General features: G+C 34.7%; 1 protein-coding gene across 4 annotated transcripts in view; it reads right to left on the bottom strand.

Moving 5' to 3' along the window:
* The window catches only part of VWA8 (von Willebrand factor A domain containing 8), a 358,168-nt gene that overhangs the window by 138,301 nt on the left and 198,865 nt on the right, over positions 1-21,002 (bottom strand). For all 4 annotated transcript variants that reach the window (XR_011527880.1, XM_070578403.1, XM_070578404.1 and 1 more), the window contains 5 exons: positions 18,945-19,020; positions 17,083-17,218; positions 14,588-14,707; positions 11,696-11,901; positions 10,264-10,415 (listed from right to left, as the gene is read on the bottom strand). Coding sequence is in view for 3 of the 4 variants with exons in the window: in XM_070578403.1 (XP_070434504.1) it covers positions 10,264-10,415; positions 11,696-11,901; positions 14,588-14,707; positions 17,083-17,218; positions 18,945-19,020 (690 nt within the window). In the remaining variant the exon portion in view is untranslated. The remainder of the gene's footprint in view (positions 1-10,263; positions 10,416-11,695; positions 11,902-14,587; positions 14,708-17,082; positions 17,219-18,944; positions 19,021-21,002) is intronic.

Below are 21,002 nucleotides of genomic sequence, written 5' to 3'. Positions count from 1 at the left end.
TAGCCAAAGGCAAAACTGCCAATATTTATTCTGACAGTAGATATGCTTTCAGAGTTGCTTACAATTTGAGAATGTTGCAGGAGCAATGTGGCTTCCTTACTTTCAGTGGAAACAAAATTAAAAATGGTCCCTATGTTCAGGAATTACTGGATGCTATACTTTTACCTGCTGCTTTAGCTATTATTAAGATCCTGGGGCATTCTAAACTTGACTCTCTGGAAGCTAAAGAAGTCATGTTGCTGACATTTCTGCAAGGAATGCAGCTCATAAAGGAACCAACAACAGCCACACCCCTGTCATGGTCCAAAGGGATATTTCCCCAAATGAAGACTTAGAAAAATTGGCTAGAGAAGCCCAACAATTGGCCTCAGAAAAGGTAAAACAAAATTCAGCAATTGTTAGTTTGATAAAAAGATAAAACTCTGGTTTGGAACAAAAAATAACTCAGTCCTACTGGAAACTCTAAAATTCCCACTCCTAACCATTGTGCATGCATTAAACCATTGGTCTACTGACAAAATGATAATATTCACGAATCACTATTGGTGGGCAAATATTAACGAGGCTGCAAAAAGTGCCTACCTCACTTGTCCCACTTGTCCAAAATACAATCAGGGAAGCCTGTCTGTATTGCTCCCAGACATTTTAAACTACGTAATGGACCATGTGATGTTTGGCAAATGGATTTTATATAACTTCCCCTGTGTCATGGATATAAATATGTTTTAGTCATGGTCTGCATGCTTTCTCATGGGACTGAAGCCTTCCCCTGTAGACAGGCTACTGACTCTTCTGTGGCTAACGTCCTTTTGGAAAGGATTATCCCTACCTGGGGAACCCCTCTTGAGCTCATAGTAATCAAGGAATCCATTTTACTGGTCAAATACTTTGACAAATCTGTGTTGTTTGACTGGTTTTACAACTTTCACTCTGTTTACCACCTTCAATCCTATGGTATAGTCAAATACACAATGGCACTATTAAGACTCAACTGGCAAAATTTGTAGAGACTCGAAATACTTTGGTCAAAAGCATTTCCGTTGGTCTTTCTAAATCTCAGATTTGTACCCTTTGGGACTCATAAGCTCTCACCCTTTGAGACAGTCACAGGCCACCGAATGCATTTGGCTCCTGCCTCTTTTGAGCCACAGCTGACAAAAGGAGATACAATTGCAAAGGTCTAATTGCTTCCACTAAAAATAACCATGTTTTGGTGGAGCAATCTTTTCAGTGTGCTCCAGGGAGACAAAGATGAGCATCACGCCTTGCAACCTGAAGATTTCATCTATTGGGAAAGACTCCTCCAGAAGGACTCTCTTCAACCTCGCTGGAAAGGTTCCTATCAGGTACCATTAACTAATCCTTGTCCCACAAAACTCCAGGGAATAAACTCTTGGATTCATGTGACACACCTAAAGAAAGCACCAAACTCTGACTGGACCTGCACATTATCTGGTGACTTAAAAGTAAAGATTTCCCAGAATTGAAGCAGATAACATCCGATGAGACAGCTTTCTCAAGATGTCTAGACCAGGACTGTTGGAATTTTGTCTGCCAAACCTTCGATGATGACATAATGCTTCAGATGATGTCCAATGCCTATGATCTTGATAATACATGGACTTTAGAAAAGAAAAAGATCTGAGAGTTCTTCCTTCTACCCCTTCTGTTACTCAAATGTGGCCTCAATAGGTTTCCAATCTGTGCACTTTCCCTCTGACATGGGACACAACACCCAAGAAGGATCCTTCCTGGCACCAAGGGACAAAAGATGGATGAAACAAGAAAAACCTGACTCTTGATCAGCAATGCTTTCAGAGAAAGATCTTGACCAGAAGGGAAAAATGTCAAATTAATAAACAGAAACCTCATTAAATTGGAGTTGGGAGGGCAAAAGGGGGAGCTCTCACACCCCACGTTGATAGTAGAGCCCAACAGGAAGAAGAATGACTTCCTCTTCTTGACTGGCAGGAAGCTTAGCCAATGAAAAGCCACTACACCTAGAACTCACAATTCCTCCAATGAACTCTTTATTTACAAGAGCCCTCCCAACTTATTCTTCCCCTCTACATAAGAGTTTCTCTTCCCTAGCTGTTGGGAGACTTGCATGTGGCTCGTCATTGTTGCAGACCCCAAACTGCAATTCTTTGCCGACCCCAAATAAACCCATTTTTGCTGGAGAAATAACTGGCTGTCTATTTGTTTGAGGTCACTACCACCATGGCAAATCTTTCCCATTGCATCCTGACTACATGTCTCTCAACAAATGATGCAATCTACTTTGTAGGTGTATCTGGAAGAGTTAGCTATAGGTGCTTAAATGCTTAAGGGATCAAAGATAATTCTGAGAGACTGCTTAAGATGAGTATGAAAGAAGATTCATATATCTTGAAAATTTCTGTGTAGATTGGGTATGTTTTTTATTTTTTCTGCACCTTCATAAAGGGGCTAAAAGCAAATGAAATGGCTGGGAAGCTACTTCATAATATACCAAGAGAATAAAGAGCTAGGAAACTATGAAACCCAACATCATCCTTCTGCTTATGATAGTTCTGAGATGTCATTATGTAAATCTTATTATTTTTGAAAACTAAGAGCTTTTTTATGAAGTGAAAGTAAATCATCAGGCAGAGTGGAATTATACACCTTAGAACTCCATGATCAACACTGTGAACTCATTTGTAAAAACTAAGACTACAAAAAGAAAATTATAGCATATAATAGTTTGGAAAATGGAAGGAAAGGCACAAAACTTTAAGAAGAGAATCTTGTAATTTAATAGGATAAACAGTAAACTGATAATCATTCCTATTTTCAAAGATGAACCTAATGAAATTAGTCCAAAGAGAGGCCGTGGTTGGGGATGTTCTTTTTGATGTCTCTGGTACTTTGAAGAGCCCATAGCTGGTCTTGGTCAGAGAAGCAGCAGTTGCTATTGATGTTCCAATTACGTGGATAAGTCTTTAACGTAGACAACCAATTTTAGACAGATACCCTTTCAAAGACACGTTCAATATAAATGAAGCTGTTCTGTCTGCAAATACGCACACCTGGCACTACTCTAAAGAGAAAGATCAAAACTAAACATGACCGTATAACACACACTGCAATGAGATACTAACGTCTCTTATAACAGGAAACCACAATCTCAGCTACCTTCATCAGCAGTTCTAGCTTGTGAGACTGGCTGATAAAGTAATGAATGGTTACTGATATCAGGGAGAAGAGTGACTACTTATTCAGCTTTCCAATTCAATTAGGCACAGTGACTCAGAATCTATGAGTTGGAAGAATGTTAAAGACTATTTTATCCCATGTTCCATGTTTGAATCCCTTTGAGTACCTCCCCAACGAGGTTTGTCCAGATCTATTTGAACCCAGTCTACAGAAGGTATATTCTCCTTTTCCCCTGGATAATTCATCACATCTTTGAACACAGGAAGTATTGGATCAGAGATGGAAGCCAACTGTCCTTGAGTTGTAATGACTTAGAAGCAACACACAGGTGCACAGGAAATGCATAGGGATTTATAATTACTCTGCTAAACCTGACTATAGTAATGAGCATGATTTTGAGGATGGTACTTAGAGCACTTAGTAAGTACTTGATAAGTATCAACTATTTTAATTTTTGCTGCTCTAAAAATGTGTTGTCTTCCCTCACTTGCTATGTTTATGTTGAATGTCTATCAATGCATAAACTTACTCATATTGTGTCAAATGCCATAGAGACGCCTGGTTAACTTGATTTCTCATTTGCCATTGGTAAGGGTTCAAATGTTCTACCCTTAGAGTAGGCACTGCAGTGTGACGTAAGCTTTGCAGTATTGGAGGCAAAGGTCTCAAGATATAGCAATTTTGGAATAGAGTTTTACTTTAAAATTTTTATTTTATTTAAATAAGAAAAGAAAATGAAAAATTCCAGTGCCCAGACAGTCAGTGGACATTTGAAAAATAAAGTATAGAAAAAATAATATACACATTAAAATATCAAAATAGTACAAAAGGGAGGCTAGGGTCTCTCTCAAAGGCAACTACTATCAATAGCTACCACTGTGTTTTTAAACTGCTTAAATGTGAACCAATTAAAGAAATTCAATAAAAATATTGGCTAATATGATCCTAGATGTTATTAACTCAAAGTTACTTCATTTTACCTGAAAAATGAAATTAAAAAATAATTTAATAAAGCATTTGAAAGCAGAAAGAGAATACAGATGTCAGCAGGACATCTGAGACGTGATTACAAGACTCCATAAGGGCTTCTTCATCAGCTATGAGACATTTTAAAGTGTAGCCACACTGAAAGGTCATTTTCAGATGTGTAGTCTGTTTTGCCACAGCATTGTTATATGTCTGAAAAGGATAATGACATTTAAACATATGCATAAAGACACAAAGTGTTGATATTACTGTTTTTATTCCTTATGAGAGGGCTTTATATGCTTTATGAATCTGTTCGTTATGTTTACATCAAATATCTTAAGCTTAAAATCTCAAGGAATAAGGGGAATGAAGAAAAAAGTGAGGATGGGGGAGGGGTGTCATCTATGCTCAAATCTAATCCATTACAGATACATTTCTTTTCAACCAAGAAGCTTGGGAATGAAGTGTTTTAAATAGGACGTCTTTTCAGGGACATGTCTCCTCTGTTAAGAAGAAAAACTGAAAAAAAAAAAAAACTAGAAAAAATATTTCTCAGTGAGTGAAATAACACATAGAATCATAGGAAAAGATCTAGAAGGATTTAACAAAGGTCATCTCCAGATGGTGGAACTATAGATGTCTTAATTTTCATTTTACTAACTTATTTTAAAAATAAATGGAGACTAAAAATTAAATGAAGACATCATTCTTCATTTATTAAACACGCATCATAAAGAAATCCTACATATAAAAAACTTTTTAATTTTCTCAAATTTTTTATTCTACTTGATTAATACAAATAAATAATCAGTAGATTGTATAGTTTGCCAGTGCAATATACGCAATAATGCTTTGGGGAAAAAAAAAAAGAAACTGGATTAAGAATAAACTAAGCAACATTAAAAAAGAAATCAACAGAGTTGAGGACAAAGAATTTGGAGTAAGAAGGATGAGTATTTAAGTATTTTATAGACTTGTGTGTCTCTTAGGGAAGACAGGGAGAGAAAAACACATGAAGATAACTTCAGAGGGTAGAGAGAATTTCTCTGTATGTTTGATTTATTTAAAAATGACGCAACTTTTGAGAAGACTCCATAAATTTCTTTTGTGTTCCAAATAAGGAAGGAATGATTGCTAGTATGCTTCTTATATATGGTAGCCAAATAAAGTTTTCTAGAGTTTTTATTTTTCTAAATGAATTACTTTGTGTTTTACTTCATGATCCTTCATTATTTCAAAAAAAAGAGGAAATCTTAACTGGGAATGAAGAAGTCTCTAAAATGATTTTGTTGTGCCAAAAGTTTATACTCATCCACTTTTTGACTTACTTTTCATAATGAAATACGGCTCAAACCTCAAAATCTGAATCTATTAGAACTCTCTGAAGAATAAGAATTTGTGTATTATACATGCATAACATCATGGTCAATAACGATTTCCAAGTTGATTACCTAAAATCTGAAGGCCCTTTTAAACCAAAACTATTGGTAATTTTCAGTATCCAAAGACTAACAGATTTCGAAATTGCCTATAGTCTGCATATCAATCTGCTTATATTTATCATTAGAATTAGAATTAATATTATATATATTACAGCTCTGGCCCTGATTAGTTTTCTAACCTTAGGGAAGTGATGTAAGCTCTCTGTGTGGCAAATTCCTCATCTACAAAATGCACATACATATATATATATATATATATATATACACACACACACACACATATACACATATACACATATATAATATTATATACACGATAGGTTTATTATAAAGATTATATAAATTCATGTAAACAGAGTGCTTGGAAATACGGTTGGCACAGTTATCTATAAGTGTTTATATTACCATCATAATTATCTAGTTATTAATTAATATATTTAGAGGTAGAGTATTTATATTCCATTGTAATTTATGAAGTGACAATTCTCTCATCTTAAGAACTGTCCAGCAGAGAGTGGCATGCAAATTTAAAATAAAATATTGTATATAAGTCACTTAAAAATAGAGGCATAAAAAAACAGATTTTTTTCTTCCTTTAAGACAAATGATTCCCCAGCATGTTAGAGTTCATAAATTACTCTGAAACACACGTTTAAATTTGGAAGTGCTAATGTTCTGGTAGTATGTTTATTCCCAAATAAAAGAAACTTCAGAAATAAATGTTCATTTGAGGGAAAAAACAAGCAAACTTTGCTCTGAAATTTCTCTCTTTATCTAACTGCAGTAAATAACCCATATGCCTTTGGTTGGTGTCTGGATCTGATTTTATATCTATGTATGTGTGTGTTGTGTGTATGTGTTTCCAACAATGATGTCTGAAACTCAAGAGTTCATATTATTTTTTTGAGCACTCATTTTAACCCAAATCTTCCTATCTCTACCTAAATTTCTCCCAGTATGTTTCCTTATTTGGTTATGTTGGCCATCTCTTTGGTATATCCTTTCCTGTGTATTAGAAACTTAAAAAGGAACAATTAAAAACCTCAGGAAATACTAGCGGGAAGGGGCAATTGCAATGTGGGGTCTAGGTAGCCGCTTGTGATCCCAGTACTAAGATCAGGGAGTGTATCTGTAGATCAGGAAGAAGAGTTGCTTCATGGTATCATCAAGCAAGATAAAATAACCACCCAGTAAGGCTCAGCCTAAAAGTTCCAGGGTTAGCAAAGGTTTAGTAAAGAAGACAAGTCACATTCACCTCATAATATCAGAGTGGGCTTTTTAAAGATATGCAAAGACCTATGAGACAGGTACCATCACTGCACTATTTAGGAGAACAAAAGGGAAAGTGACAGCATCTCTGTTTTGGGTATTTCATTAAAGAGCAATTATAGGACATTACTACTCCTCAATAGGCAAAGTATATTCTGATTTCAGCTGAGGAAGCAGGTATGGTAGAAGAAACAGTGTACGAACTGTACAAACAGTGGTCTATCTCATCTCTGCCCCAGGTGAAAACTTCCTTCTTCCACAGTAGCTGCCTTTTCTCTTTTTAGTTATATGGAGTGGGTGGCCAGTTACTTCTTCTTCCCCATCTTTAGTGTGAATGTGACCCTCTTATTCTGGACTCCTTGTAATTTTGCTCCCATCCAATAAGCACTATGGTTGGATTAGAGAACAAGAAAATTAACAAGTTGTAGCAAGAATTTTTCATTCAGAGCAAAAGGACATTAATTGTAATTAAAACATTTTGTCCTTCTTCCTTAGCAACTGAAATTCATTGTGGATCTTCTTCACCGACACAATATCTGTAGAGACGGGCAGGTGCAGCCTAGAAGAGCTGGGTTAGAAAAAGTTCTACTGAAGTAAAAGGTTTAGCAAAAGGACTCGAAAAGTCAGTCAAATCATAAGACTACATGGGGATGACTAAATCTTCAGATGTCTATGTGATTACTACTAACTGTGTGCTACTCTAGGAGGAAAAATGAAAGTGTTAGTAACACTTTTTTATTTGTTTTTGTTTTTGCAGATGAGGGAAAATTAAGATTACATAAAAGTGCAGAGGACGTTAGAATAGGAAGGAGACTTATTAATCATCTATGAGGATGACATCATATTGTGAGGATGTCCTCACTAGGACAGTCTTATTTTATATCTCTTTTTACAGAGTTATTATTAATTAATTTTTTTATTGGTGAGGAAGATTGGCCCTGAGCTAACATCTGTGCCAATCTTCCTCTATTTTGTATGTGAGCTGCTGCCACAGCATGGCTTAATGAGCAGTGTGCAGGTCTGTGCCTGGGATCTGAACCTGCGAACCCCAGGCTGCCAAAGTGGAGTGTGCAAACTTAACTTACTACACCATGGGCTGGCCCCCAGAATTATTATTAATAGCACCCCCTTCCATTCTCAAAAATGTCCTAATTAAATGATAGATTATATGGTTATGCTATCTACAATAAAAATGCCCTCATTTTACCAACAGGGAACCCGTTTAGTTAAGCAACTTCTCCAAATTCATATGACCAAGATGAAACTGCCAGCTCTTTGAGGGCAGTACTGTTTCTTCTCATCTGTTTCTCCATGTCTGACCCAGGCATACAGGCTGAATGTATGGCTAACTGCTAAACTGCCAGGCCACTGTTTTGTTCACTTCACCATGCTACCCTCTCAAGGTACAAGGCTGATCATTTTTGTTAGAAATAGATGTGTGAAACCTGTGGATTTCATTAAAGAGCAATGAAACAACATCACTATTTTTGAGCTGCCCAAGTCATTGGGATTTACAGATGAGGAAAAAATGCTTTGAATATGCAAACTGTATTGACTACTATTTCCACCCCAAGGGAAAGTCAAAGTCACTCATCCTCCACATCGGCTCTACGTCTATTTTTAGCTATATGCAGTGGGTGGACAACTAGTTGTTTCCATCCCCGTCTTAGGCATGAGTGTGACCATCTTGTTTCCAGGCTCAATGTACTTTTGCTTCCACTCATAAGGAAGTAGTAAAGTTGGAATTAATTTGCCATGTCAAGAGTTTTCAGTTTAGAACTGAGGATAGTAATGAATAAGTCAAATCATTTTATCTGTCTTCCTTAGAAACTTAAATTGCCAACAATTTTCTTATGATTGATTTTACCAACTAATATCTATTTTAATTTTTATTTCAAGTTGTGCAAGAGTACAAAAAGTTATTTTAAAATCACAAGCCTGGTTTCCATGAAGCTAGAACTCTAATTATATAAATTTGTTAACAGTAAGAAAAACCATCTTATTTCCAACTGATAATAAAGACGCAGTTTATAAAAAGGAAGTAAATAACATGAGTACCATCAGAATTTTGCATATTAAAGACAATTTCTTGAATATTGTAATATAGAAGATATGCCTCATTCATTAAATTACCAAACTAATTTCAAATGCCCATAAACACTGCTAATCAATTAGTAAAATAGTATTTTACAGAAAAGTGTATGCATTAGCAACTGACACCAAACCACTCTTCTCAAAAAAAACTTACTCACCCATTAATAATATAAATCAATTCATGGATAATTTCTAACATTACTCCACCTTGTACTTTTACCACAAAAGGGAAATATTTGTTTCTCGTTAAGAAATTCTTAAAGAAATTGTTAAAGCTTTAACAATTTATTTTTATTGGTATATATTCAACAAGATTTTATAATAATTTCAAAGAATAAATAAATAAGGATGATATATATACTTAGGATATATATACACATATATACGTATATAAATGTGTGTGCATATATACATAGCTGGACTAATCATTAATTTACATTTAACAATTTTTTCCTAAGGAAGTGTAAATTGTTACATTTAACAATTTTTTTAGTCTTATATAGGGAGTACCTCCTATATAAGACTAAAGTTAAATAATTTAAAAGTAATTATTGACCCTTGAGAATTTATGATAATTGACTATGTTTAATAGACAAAGAGAGCATTTGAGGCATTATGAATAAGTTATGCATATTTAAAACTGTTTTCCAGTGAATCTGCACCAACTTAATTACTCCACTAATAAATTCTGTCAACAATTTTTCTGATGAACAATATATTTGCAAGATTCTTTACTAAGGTTAAGTACATAGCCTGTGATTACAAAATCAAAGGCAGGCAACTGGCCCAAATGAAACAAACCCACTTGTTTTCCCCACCTCTTTCATCTATCAAGCTGAAATAAGTAACCAAAAACCTCTTAATATGATTATAAATTTAGAAAACTTTAATAACAGAAAAGCATATGGTGACAGAAACAAGAACATCTTAACCAAATATCTATTACCCATTTATGTAGTTTTCATGTTTGTACAATGATTTTACACTAGATTAGGAAACAATGAGAGTCATAATAATTCGACAAAAGAACAGAGACTGTTAAAGAAACAAATATTTCCCTTTATTTAATTACATTACAACTACTCATGGGACAGTCAAAATAACTGAAGTTCTCAATTTACAAGCCCATAAATAATACTTATATTTATATTTATTCAGCTATTTAACTGAAATCAGCCAGCAAATAGCAACATGTATTTGAAAACCTTACTCATGGAAAGTAATTTACACACCAACTCAGTTCAGTAGACTCAGAATTATCAGCATTTAAGAATCACAAAAGAGTATTTTATCAATAGTGAGTTTGCCTTACTCCTTCGCCAGCTGCACACTGGTAGGTTTGGCTCCGATAGGTATCCCATACTTGTGTAAAGTTTTCATCAAAATCTCCCTCATGTCATTGTTATAGGAATCAAAGTCAAACACATTCCTCACCACACTGGAGAGCCCTTCAGTGGGGAATTTCTGTTTAAAAAAAAAATTCCTTTATTATGCATGTGATAAAATACACACTGTTATAAAAATTTACAAAACTGACAGAACAATAATGAGCAAACAAACTTTAGCAGACATTTACTAGTCTTGTCAGATAACCAAATAGGAGGAATTTATACATTTTTCTCTTTTAATATTTGCTTTGATGACATAGTATTTTCCTTTTTTAAATAAATATTAGAATTTGAGGGGGAATAGTTCCTTCTCCCAAATGTTAGATCAGTGCTCAGATCCTAGCATTCAGTGACTTCCAATGCTTTCTGCAATCTCCTGCCTTTAAAATGAGTATCAGAGTGACCAATTAAAAAGTGCCATTTAAATAAAGCAGAGTGTTGAATATCTATACAGCATTATGTAGAGAAACTACAGGTCTATGAATAAATGAAAAAAAAATAAAGGAGCAAGAATGGAAGAACATAAAAATTACAGGGAATAGAGAAATAAGGAACAGAGGGAAAGAAACCAAGTATTACTAACAGCTACATTTACACTGGTGGTGTCCTTGGGCTCATTTACCAGCAGCTCTATCTTGACTTTCTTTAGGCACTGGGATCTGAGCTGGCTGAATTTGACTTATGGTTTTATAAGCAGAATAAAGCTTTCTATTTTCCTTTCTAGGTTTTCCTTGGAGAGTTGAGGAGAAGAGGCAGAGGTCAAGAGTCATTAAGTCATGATTTTAGCTTAGAGATAACTGTTTGTTATAAAAGTAGAATTTATACAGGTTTTTTGGTTTTCTTTACCAAGGTGGACAACACATTGTACATAGCTACAAGGAATTTTATTCTCTTGCCCACTTACTTATCTTACTAAACTTTCTTGCAGTATTTACAGGTATGTAATTAATATTGTTAGTTCCTAGTCTATTTTCCATCTCCAAGACTTACGTTTTCAAAATGAAAATATTTTTCACTCAGATACCACATGCTTATTGCATAAAGTCACACAGCAGTGAAGTTTCCCTGCTGTCTCACTCTCTTGTCTTCCCCCATCCCCCTAAAAAATCACCACTGTATTTACAAGCTCCTTGGTAATGGCTAAGAACAGAACCTTGCTAAAGTCAACTCAAAGACTAAACATAAAATGTTCACTGGTCTTCCAGATTTAAAATTTAGATTATACACACTTCACATTATATCATCTGAATCAGTATTATATCTACAGAAATTGAAAGACTTGGTATAAATTAAGCAGTCTAAAAAAATGAGATTCATAGCTTCTTCTAAACCTTTTTGCACAGGCATGTGCCATACCTGTAAATGCTTGACTATGTTGACAACTTCTCTGGTAGAATAAGGATAGTTAATAATCCCCTGGTCAGCTAACCTCCTCAGCTCTCCAAAGGCAGCCACAAGCTTCTGAAGGATGGGCTCAGGCACATTTGGTCCATACTGTCTGAGCATCTCGAGCTCCGAGTGGGGTTTAGGATTATCAACTGCATGGCAGCTAAAAATATCACCTATAGGAGAAGAAAGATTCACATTCATCATGCAACTAATCCGTTGGAATGCCACAGGAAATATGGAATGGTTGTTTCAACAGTCATGGGTTGCTCACCAAAGCACTTCTATTTTTAAATGTGTAAAACTGTATAGAAAACTCATCCAACAATAGGACAGCATAGAGAAGAAAGCAAATGACTAAAGCAAAGGAAAAAGAACAGTGATGTGTGGCTTATTCCGCACAGATTTATTTCTGTTAAAAAATTATATAATACTTAAGACATTCAAATACAAAGAGCACAAAAGAAAGGTCCCCCTTGTGTCTCTGCCAATCCCACTTGCTCCCCAACAGGCACCCAATGTTCAGTGTATTTATTTTTCCATATCTGCATTAGCATTTTTTTAAATGCATACACACAAACATATATAGTTCAGGGGATTTATTCCTTTTCCATTAATTGGAAAATACTTTTCACATGGTTCTGAGACTGCATTTTTAACTTTAACACACATTGAATATCTTCAGAAATTATATACATCTATCTCATATGACTGCCTATTTATGTATACTAAAAAAGGGAGAATTAGTATCATCACTCTCCAAACAATTTATATCCTGTGCAGACTGTTAGAATATACTCTAGTAATTAGTTTTGGAAAAGCAAACCTGCAGAGACATTGTTTAAACTAAAATAAATAACAAGGAATGTAGAAACCCAAAATATTTCATATGTAATTTAAGCAATTGAGAATGTACTAGAAAAATATAATCTATGCTCAAAAGAGAGATGAATTTCTCATATTAAAAGTTCATGTAATTCTACTGATTCATAATCCAAGAGACCAGGGACCAAAGGAAGTTAGAGTTAATAGAATTGCATGATTTACTATGTTCATTTTAGAAAGAAAGGAAAGCTAGTCAGGTAGCAATAGATTTTACTTTGACTTAGAAACCATTCAAGCCATTACTTTATCAGTTAATATGTATTTATAAAAGCAATTGAATAAAATGAAAGCCGTGATAACTTCAAACTTGTATCTCATAGACTACACCTGTTCAAATACAAATATGAAGAACAGCTTTTGCTTCTTTCACTGAAAATAAAATTTAACACATAAAAACTATAACTGACACCTTCATTCATTCATTCATCAAAGAATTATTAAATTTTCCATGTGCTAAGTACTACTCTAGGAACTTTATACACATGAGTGATCAAAACACAAAAATCCCTGTCTTTGTGGATGTGGAGCAATCCACATAGGGAGGCAACAAACAATAAATGCAGATGTTAAAAACTGTACATTTCAAAGAAAAAAGGAAAAGCATCGTAAAGGACTTCAGAAATGGTGATAGTAGGGCTCCTGGAGAAGGCGACATCTGAATAAATGCAGATATCTGGGGGAAGTTCATTCCAAGCAGAGGCAAGCATACCTGGCATGTTCAAGAAAGAGACAGGGAGCAGAGTAGCTGGAACAGAATGAGTGATGGAGAGAGTAGCATAGAGCAGTATAAGACACGAGGTCAGAGAGATAAGAGGATATGGGGGATGTATTGTGTGCTCTTCTGGAGAAATTCTATGCATGTCCAAGCATACTCATGTACGGATCTCTCTTGCCTTTTGTTTTTTTAATTCAAATTCAAGATTATTATACTCATTGTTCTAACATTGTCATACAATATATTTTGAGGATTTTTTTTTTATCAGCATGGGTAAATTTATCCCATTTTTTTTTTTAAAGATTTTATTTTTTCCTTTTTCTCCCCAAAGCCCCCTGGTACATAGTTGTATACTCTTTGTTGTGGGTCCTTCTAGTTGTGGCATGTGGGACGCTGCCTCAGCGTGGTTTGATGAGCAGTGCCATGTCCACGCCCAGGATTTGAACCCACGAAACACTGGGCTGCCTGCAGCAGAGCACACGAACTTAACCACTCAGCCACGGGGCCAGCCCCTATCCCATTTTTTTTTTAACAGTTATATAGTATTCTATTGTGTGGCTATAACAGAATTTCTTTATCCAGTTTCCATTTGGATGGACATTTAGGTTGTTTCCTTTTTTTTTGCTACTATAAACAAAGATACATTGCTGATCCTTGCACTTAAATCATTGCACAGGTAATTCCCTTGGATAAATTGCTCAATGTGGAATTACTAGATCAAAAATCCTTCTAGGAGACTGGACTTGCTCCACATTGAGTATGAGATTCCAGAATTACCTACTTGCCATAGAGAAGACAAGTCCTTCTTAAAGGCTCCTGATGATTAAGTTTATCCCAAGGCCTCTCCAATCATCGTGAATAAGGCTCCTCAGAGCTGGCCCCAAACCTTTTCATAGTTAGAGGGATGTGACAAAAACCAAACACTAAAAACCATTCTTTATTTTGTGTTTTATTCCAAGAGGCCCTAAATAACAAAATATGGTGTAATTGTTTAAGAAAACAGGCTCTGGAATCAGATAGTTTTAGATAGGTAGCCAAGCTCTAACACTCATTAGCTAAGTGACTCTAGAAAAATAGTTAACCTCTCAGGATATCAGATATTCTCTTTGTCTGAAATGGGGATAACAAATACTCTCACAAGGCGGTTGTGATGATGACACAGCACCTGGTAGCACTTAGTGATAGCTGATACAGCATCATTACTAAGACAATATTATTATTGTAACTGCTATTGTTTTTGTTATTATTATCATTATTGTTACCTAAGGTACCGAAGAAATCATTGCCTAGGAAAGGAAATCCAGGTCTGTTGGCCAGAACAATCATCCTAAAATCAGGATGAATCACTATAACGTTTTCTCTTCCATTCACATTAGCAGAATCTGAAAAACAAAATTTCCATTTATTCTTTATTGATATTTAATAATTCTTAAAAATATCAAGTTACCAAAAAAATCAAGTAATAGCCTCTAGAATAACATAACATAAGTAGTCATACTGCTCAATTATAGAAAGCTCTAAGAAATCTGGCTGAGATAACTTGGTTGTAGGAAAAAACTCTGAGAAAGTTTGCTTAAGAACAGAATACTGATAAAGCATACACTAAATTTCATAAGAACTTGCATTTTTATGTAAATTCAATGTACATCTAAAAAGCAACTTGTCCAAATGCTGTCTTACGGTACTTAAACTTAGCTTGAGATGCTATTATTCCTCAAAAAAAAAAAAAAAAAAGAGAATCTGTAACAAGCAATAACCTAAAGGATACTCAAAGGATAATCTAAATATCTTTCAGTTTTTCTCAAATCAGCACCTGCATCACTTTGCATAGAGCCTGCCATTATGCAGCTAAGGAACAATTCCTCTTTAGATCATGCACCCTGAAACTTAACCACATAGAATAAAGGTCTTGAAGACCTAGTCAACTCATCAGTGCAATGCCGACATTTCCAATCAAGGGATCCTATCACAGTTCTTAAAGTAAGTGATCTTAAGTTGACTGGAGCATTCTTCGTGCAAATATTTAAGGTATTAAAGGAAATGAATCCTTCCATGTGGCATATTCTACTGGTGGGTGCACATTTCAGATATAGCTGCTAGTCCAGACAATAAATTACGACAGAAAAACTTTATTATGGTTATTTTAAAAAGAAACACTTGTCATCTGGGTTTATTTAAATTTAAGCTATCCACCTCTAAAAAATGATAGTTGTGAAGCACCTGCAGTTTTGAGATGAGTCTGTAAGAACCTACACTTGTACTTTTTTATGACACCAAAAATAAATCTTTCAATGCATTATATATTCATGTACTAATATAACCAATAGTTTTAACATGTGATCTCCATTAATTTTAGTAGTGGCAAATAACAAAGGTATGTGGTCACAGGCAAAATTTGATTCATTGGTTAATTAAAATAAAAATGACAATAAAAAATGAAAATTTAAAAAAGCAAAGAAAATGAAAAACATAGCCCTTGAAATGATGGTTTATGAAACCATGTTCAAAAGAACTTCTGGGGCTCTTGTGTTTAAAATGTCATCATTAAACTTGGGTTTAAAAATTTTGATAAGTCCTTTATTTCTAGACTATCCCTCAAAAGTGTATCAGAAAATGCAGAGTTACCAAGAGATAATGACTCCTTAACCACAACTTTGTTTTAGCAATTCTTCCTCTCCATTGCACTGTCTTCACAATGCCTCTAAAAAGGGCATGCAGAATTCCCACCCTGAGGGTCTGACTGAGCTTTTGAAAAGATAGTAGTCAGGCTGTCTAACTCAAATTCTCATTTCCCCCATAAATTCACTGTGAACCTGAAATGTTAGAATACTGTTATTAGTGCTGAGTTCCCCAGGCTCAGAAATGGCAACCTTGCAATGACAACGTCCACGAGCATCTCTGTGGTGACGCACTTATACATTTTTAATGGGGTCTTTTTCGCTCTCTTCAAAGACTGCAGATTTTAGTTATTAGTCTAAACTTGTTTAGTTACCCTGCTATTAGCTATATATTTTTAATGGCTAGTTATAGATTTTCAAGTCTTTTTAGGACACAAAAATTTTAAATTAGAAACTAGAAAATGTTTTCACATTGCATTAGCAAACTTAATTTTACTCGTAGGTTAAACAGACTGATCAGATTAATTTATCTACATTTTCCCTAATAATATGAAAAAAACATAATAAAAGAAAGAAGACAATCCAAAACAGAGGATAACTTCTTCCTGAGGTAGGGGTGTGTGTGTATGGGTGTTTGTGTTTGTGTGTGTATGTAATATATATGTATACATATGTATACACATATATTCACACACATATAAATATATATAAAAGGCCCATCAATTTTTTTCTGATTATACTGAGTTAATAATAAACAATTTTAATATTGTGAGTAATAGAAACAGGCTAGAGGTTTAAAAAAAATTCCAGATAACAATGAAAGAAAATATATTGCACATAAATAATTGAGAGATGAGTATAATAAGGAGTACATGTTGGTATTCTCAGAGTAGCAAAACATAAAGCTGATTTGCCCTAAAAGTACTATTGAAACTTTCAAAGATGTTCTCTGGCTATAAAAAGTGAAACTGACAAAACTAGATTCAGACATATTGATTTTTACAAATTACTGTCAATACTTGAGTTACATTGAACTTATGCTTGTTACTTATATATAAGCAGTCAGTTAAGTGTGTGATTTGATACCAGAGATGTAAAAACTGCATATATTGAAGGAAAAGTTGCTTTTTAATACTCACTTGCAACAATGCGTCTTCCATCTGCTAGAATCATTTCTCCATTTTCTACTAGAGTTTTTAAAATACAGGTAACATTTGTTGGGGCCTTGTCGGCCTCATCTACCACCAGAACATGACCCAATTTTACTGCTTTAACCTTTGAAGACAGAACATTTATCATAAACAAAAAAATGAAAGCAACTGTTTTTAAGATGTCATCATTCATTGCTTCAGATTTATAAGAGCTGATTTTATTTAAGCTATGGGTATTCCATAACCTACCCATACGTAGGGTAACAACTTGTTACAAAAAAGAAGTCTGCAGCAGAGCTGGCAACAAAATTTATGGATCTCCACCAAAAGCTTCCATAGTTACTAAGCTGTTAACTCTACAGTAATCCTTTATTTCCCTTTAATAGCAGAATTATTCCTACGGTGGTGATGTCCACAACATTTCACACCCCACAGCAGAAGAGATTTAAAACAAGTATAATAAACAAAGAAATTAAAGTGTCATGGGAGTTAAGAGGAGTAAGAGAGAACAGGGTCTGAAAGGGTAGATTAGGTCTCTACTACTAACGACTTGATTGCTAGACCAAGAAATATGTACTTCACTTCATCCATTAAGTAAGGGGATGTAATTAAAGACTTCAAACCTAGATATTACAGGAATGGAGCTTGTAGCTACACTTTAGGACATTTAACCTGGCAGCAGTATGCAGAACAGACTAAAAGGGAATTACCATAATAATTTGGTTAACAAGAGTTTTGGGGACCTGATTTTAGGGGAGGAGGCATTGGCAAAATGGAAATACAAAACATTAGATTATCTGAAGAGTTTTGCAGAGGTATAATCTACAGTCATGGCAACTGAATAGATGGGAAGAGAGGAAACGAAAAAATAAGCAAGAGTCCTAGGTCTTAGGTGGCTGAGTGAATGGTGACATCATGAAAAGAAAGTAAAAGCCAGGAAAAATTCTTAAAAACATTCTTAGAGAGTGGACAGGAGTAGATACTCAATAAATTTAAATGTAAACCCAGATTATTTTTTTAAATAGTAAGAAATATCTCATAACATAAAATGGACCATATCATAAACTCTCATTGCACATTTTTGGCATAGAATTGTAAGGAAATACAGATTAAGAAACGTGATTCCCTCTACCACAAATATTTTATTCAATATTCTAAAAAAACTAATAAGGATTTTCCCTTTTGGGTAAAAATGAGCTGAATTTAAAAAAGAGAGAGAGAGAAAACGTGTAGTTTCTACCCTCAACTCCAGCCTTCACTCTCTGTTCAGGGAAAGTCAGGCTCAATCTGGGAAAATTCAGGCAGGAAATCCTAAAGACTCCAATCACTGGGGTCTGGACCACAGAGGTTCTCATGATGGCTTATTTGTGCCACTGCTGCCAAGCAGTTATCACCACAGAGGGACATGCATGACAGGCCAGGATTTCTTTGAGTCTCTTGTGAGAAGATAAGGAATGGATCTTCCCAGCTGCCCAAAACATTGGTCTAATACTTTATTCATTAAAATCATCTTTAAAAACATTCTAGAAGCACTGGCTAATTTCAAACTCTACAGATTTGAAAATGACAGCAATTTTTTTTTTTAAATTCTAGAATGGAAAAGAAATCATTGGAGGATTTCTATCATTCCCTAAATCTCTCACTCTGGAGAGAGAAAAACAGAATAAGAAAACACGTTATTTTCCCAATAATTTGCATTTAAATACCCACTCTCCAAATGACATATGAATGAGTACTTTCCAGTTAAGACTGAAATATATTGGAATCTGCGGGAGATTCCCCCCTGGCTGAAATATAACTATCATTCAAAAAAATACAGTTGAAAATATTCATATAATTGAATTACTAACCAACGGTGAGTCTTCATACACAATAAGTCCATCCTTAACAGAAGGCTGAAGAGTAAGGGTTTGCACTGTGGTGTCCCTGTAGTTAAAGCAACACGTTTTATAGTTAGCAAGGGAATAAACTGCCGCCTGACCATGAATAAAAATGCAACACAAGAGCACTTATTTTTTCCTCTTTGTTCTTTATCCTGCTTTTCCCAAAATGAATAAATAGAGCAAATGAAATTCCACTCAGCAACTATCTTGCAGATGTAAATATAGATTACAAGGGTTTGAAAGTTAATCCAGGTTTGCAGATTATCCAGGTTCTTTACTTCTCTTTTTCCTTCCAGTAATTACCTTGTGATCATTTCACTCCTTAAAAACACCTCCTGAAGGTGAAGAGGAGAGATTAAAAATATATATTTGTATTATATATATAATATTTATATTATTTTAAAGTAATTTTGATGATGAGTTTGGTGAAGACTGGCATGCTGACATGGCCAATTAAAGCAAGTCTATGAATTACACAATCTGCCATCATGAGGTAGGAAAGCCAGACTCTCACCTCCCTCCAGGAACTGTGGGATTTTGAACATTTCTGCTGAGATTAAGGCAGTCCATTTTATTTTCTTAAATCTAACTGTTACTGTTACCTGACCCTCCTTTAGATCAGGATCTTCAAAAGTATTAATAATGAGTTATCTTGATATTATGTGCCTCTTCACATGATGAGATACGAAGTTCACATCACCCATGAATATTCTTGCCAATAACGTGTACTTTAACATAAGCTGCAGGTGATAGGTAGGTCCAGACATTTTTAAGGAGATAAATTTTATATCCTTAACTTGTACATATACTCTATCTTAAAACTAAAAAATCCTACAGCCATCTTGATTATGTCATACAGAGAATTTATTTTTAAAATGTGAGAAGTACTCTTTCTTTACATGAGTTCAAAGTTATCTTTTCAAACTATGCTACCACTTATTCAAAGTAGAATGTGAAGTCACAATTGTTTTGAGTACCTATATGTGTAAGACGCTACTTGGTGTGGGAACTTCAGAATTTAGTGCTATAATATGCTCCTGAAACTTCTACCCAAATGCCAATTTTTACTGCAAACTATTAAAATTTAAAAATGTATATTAGAAAAAAATTAATAAATACCACATGAAAATCACAGAGGAAACTTAAGATATCACTCAAATCATTTTTTGCTTTACCAAAACAAATTTAATCAAAATCAGTTAATTGCTTTGAGAGGCAGTTGTGGGGTAGTGGAAAGAGGACTTTGGAGTCAGACCAATGAGGATTCAAATTCTAGATCTTGCCACTTATTAGCCATATGATCTTGGCTAAGTAATAAAACCCACCCAAGAGGATGGTTGATAGAATACTTGGAAAGCCTCTGGCATGTTATATGACAGATAGGAAGAGTGTAATTTCCTATTAGCTTTAGCTACTTCTTCTTATTGCTGCTGTTGTGACTGAAAGTTCCTTGGCTGTCTAACTTCTTGATCTTCAGGCTTTTGTCACAGATGCTACTTCTTGGAAATCCCCTCCTTGACCCTTTTTAGACCAGGTCAGGTGGCCTTGCTGTATGTTCCTTTTGACCCTGGATCATACTATACTGTAGTCCAGTCCTTAACACACTATATTGTACGTGCTTATTTTAACATCATTCTACAGAGACTGTAAGATTTCAGAGCTTGTCCCTCATCCTGTCTCCAGCATCTAATAGATGTCCGGCTTACAAGATGAATTCAACAAATATTTGTTGAATAAATGAATGCATGAGTGAAATGAACAAAAATGCTAAAAGTTAAAAAATCAACACTATAGCTGATAATGCAACATATAGTATGTGGACTTCCAAATTTATTGGATCATGGAACTCTTTTTTTTTTTTTTAACAGAGAATCTGGAACTACATAATCCAACTTTAGTAAATGTTGGGTTAGATTAAGGTTGACCCTCTTAGAGGTAAGGAATCTTCCTTACTCATTTATAAGTGTGTATCAGAAAAGTACAGTCTGCTGAGAAGTACACTTGGAGTTGACTAGTCAAGGGACT

The sequence above is a fragment of the Equus przewalskii genome, chromosome 16, assembly GCF_037783145.1.
Source record: "Equus przewalskii isolate Varuska chromosome 16, EquPr2, whole genome shotgun sequence".
Classification (NCBI taxonomy): domain Eukaryota; kingdom Metazoa; phylum Chordata; class Mammalia; order Perissodactyla; family Equidae; genus Equus; species Equus przewalskii.
This window is presented reverse-complemented; position numbering and strand designations above follow the sequence as displayed.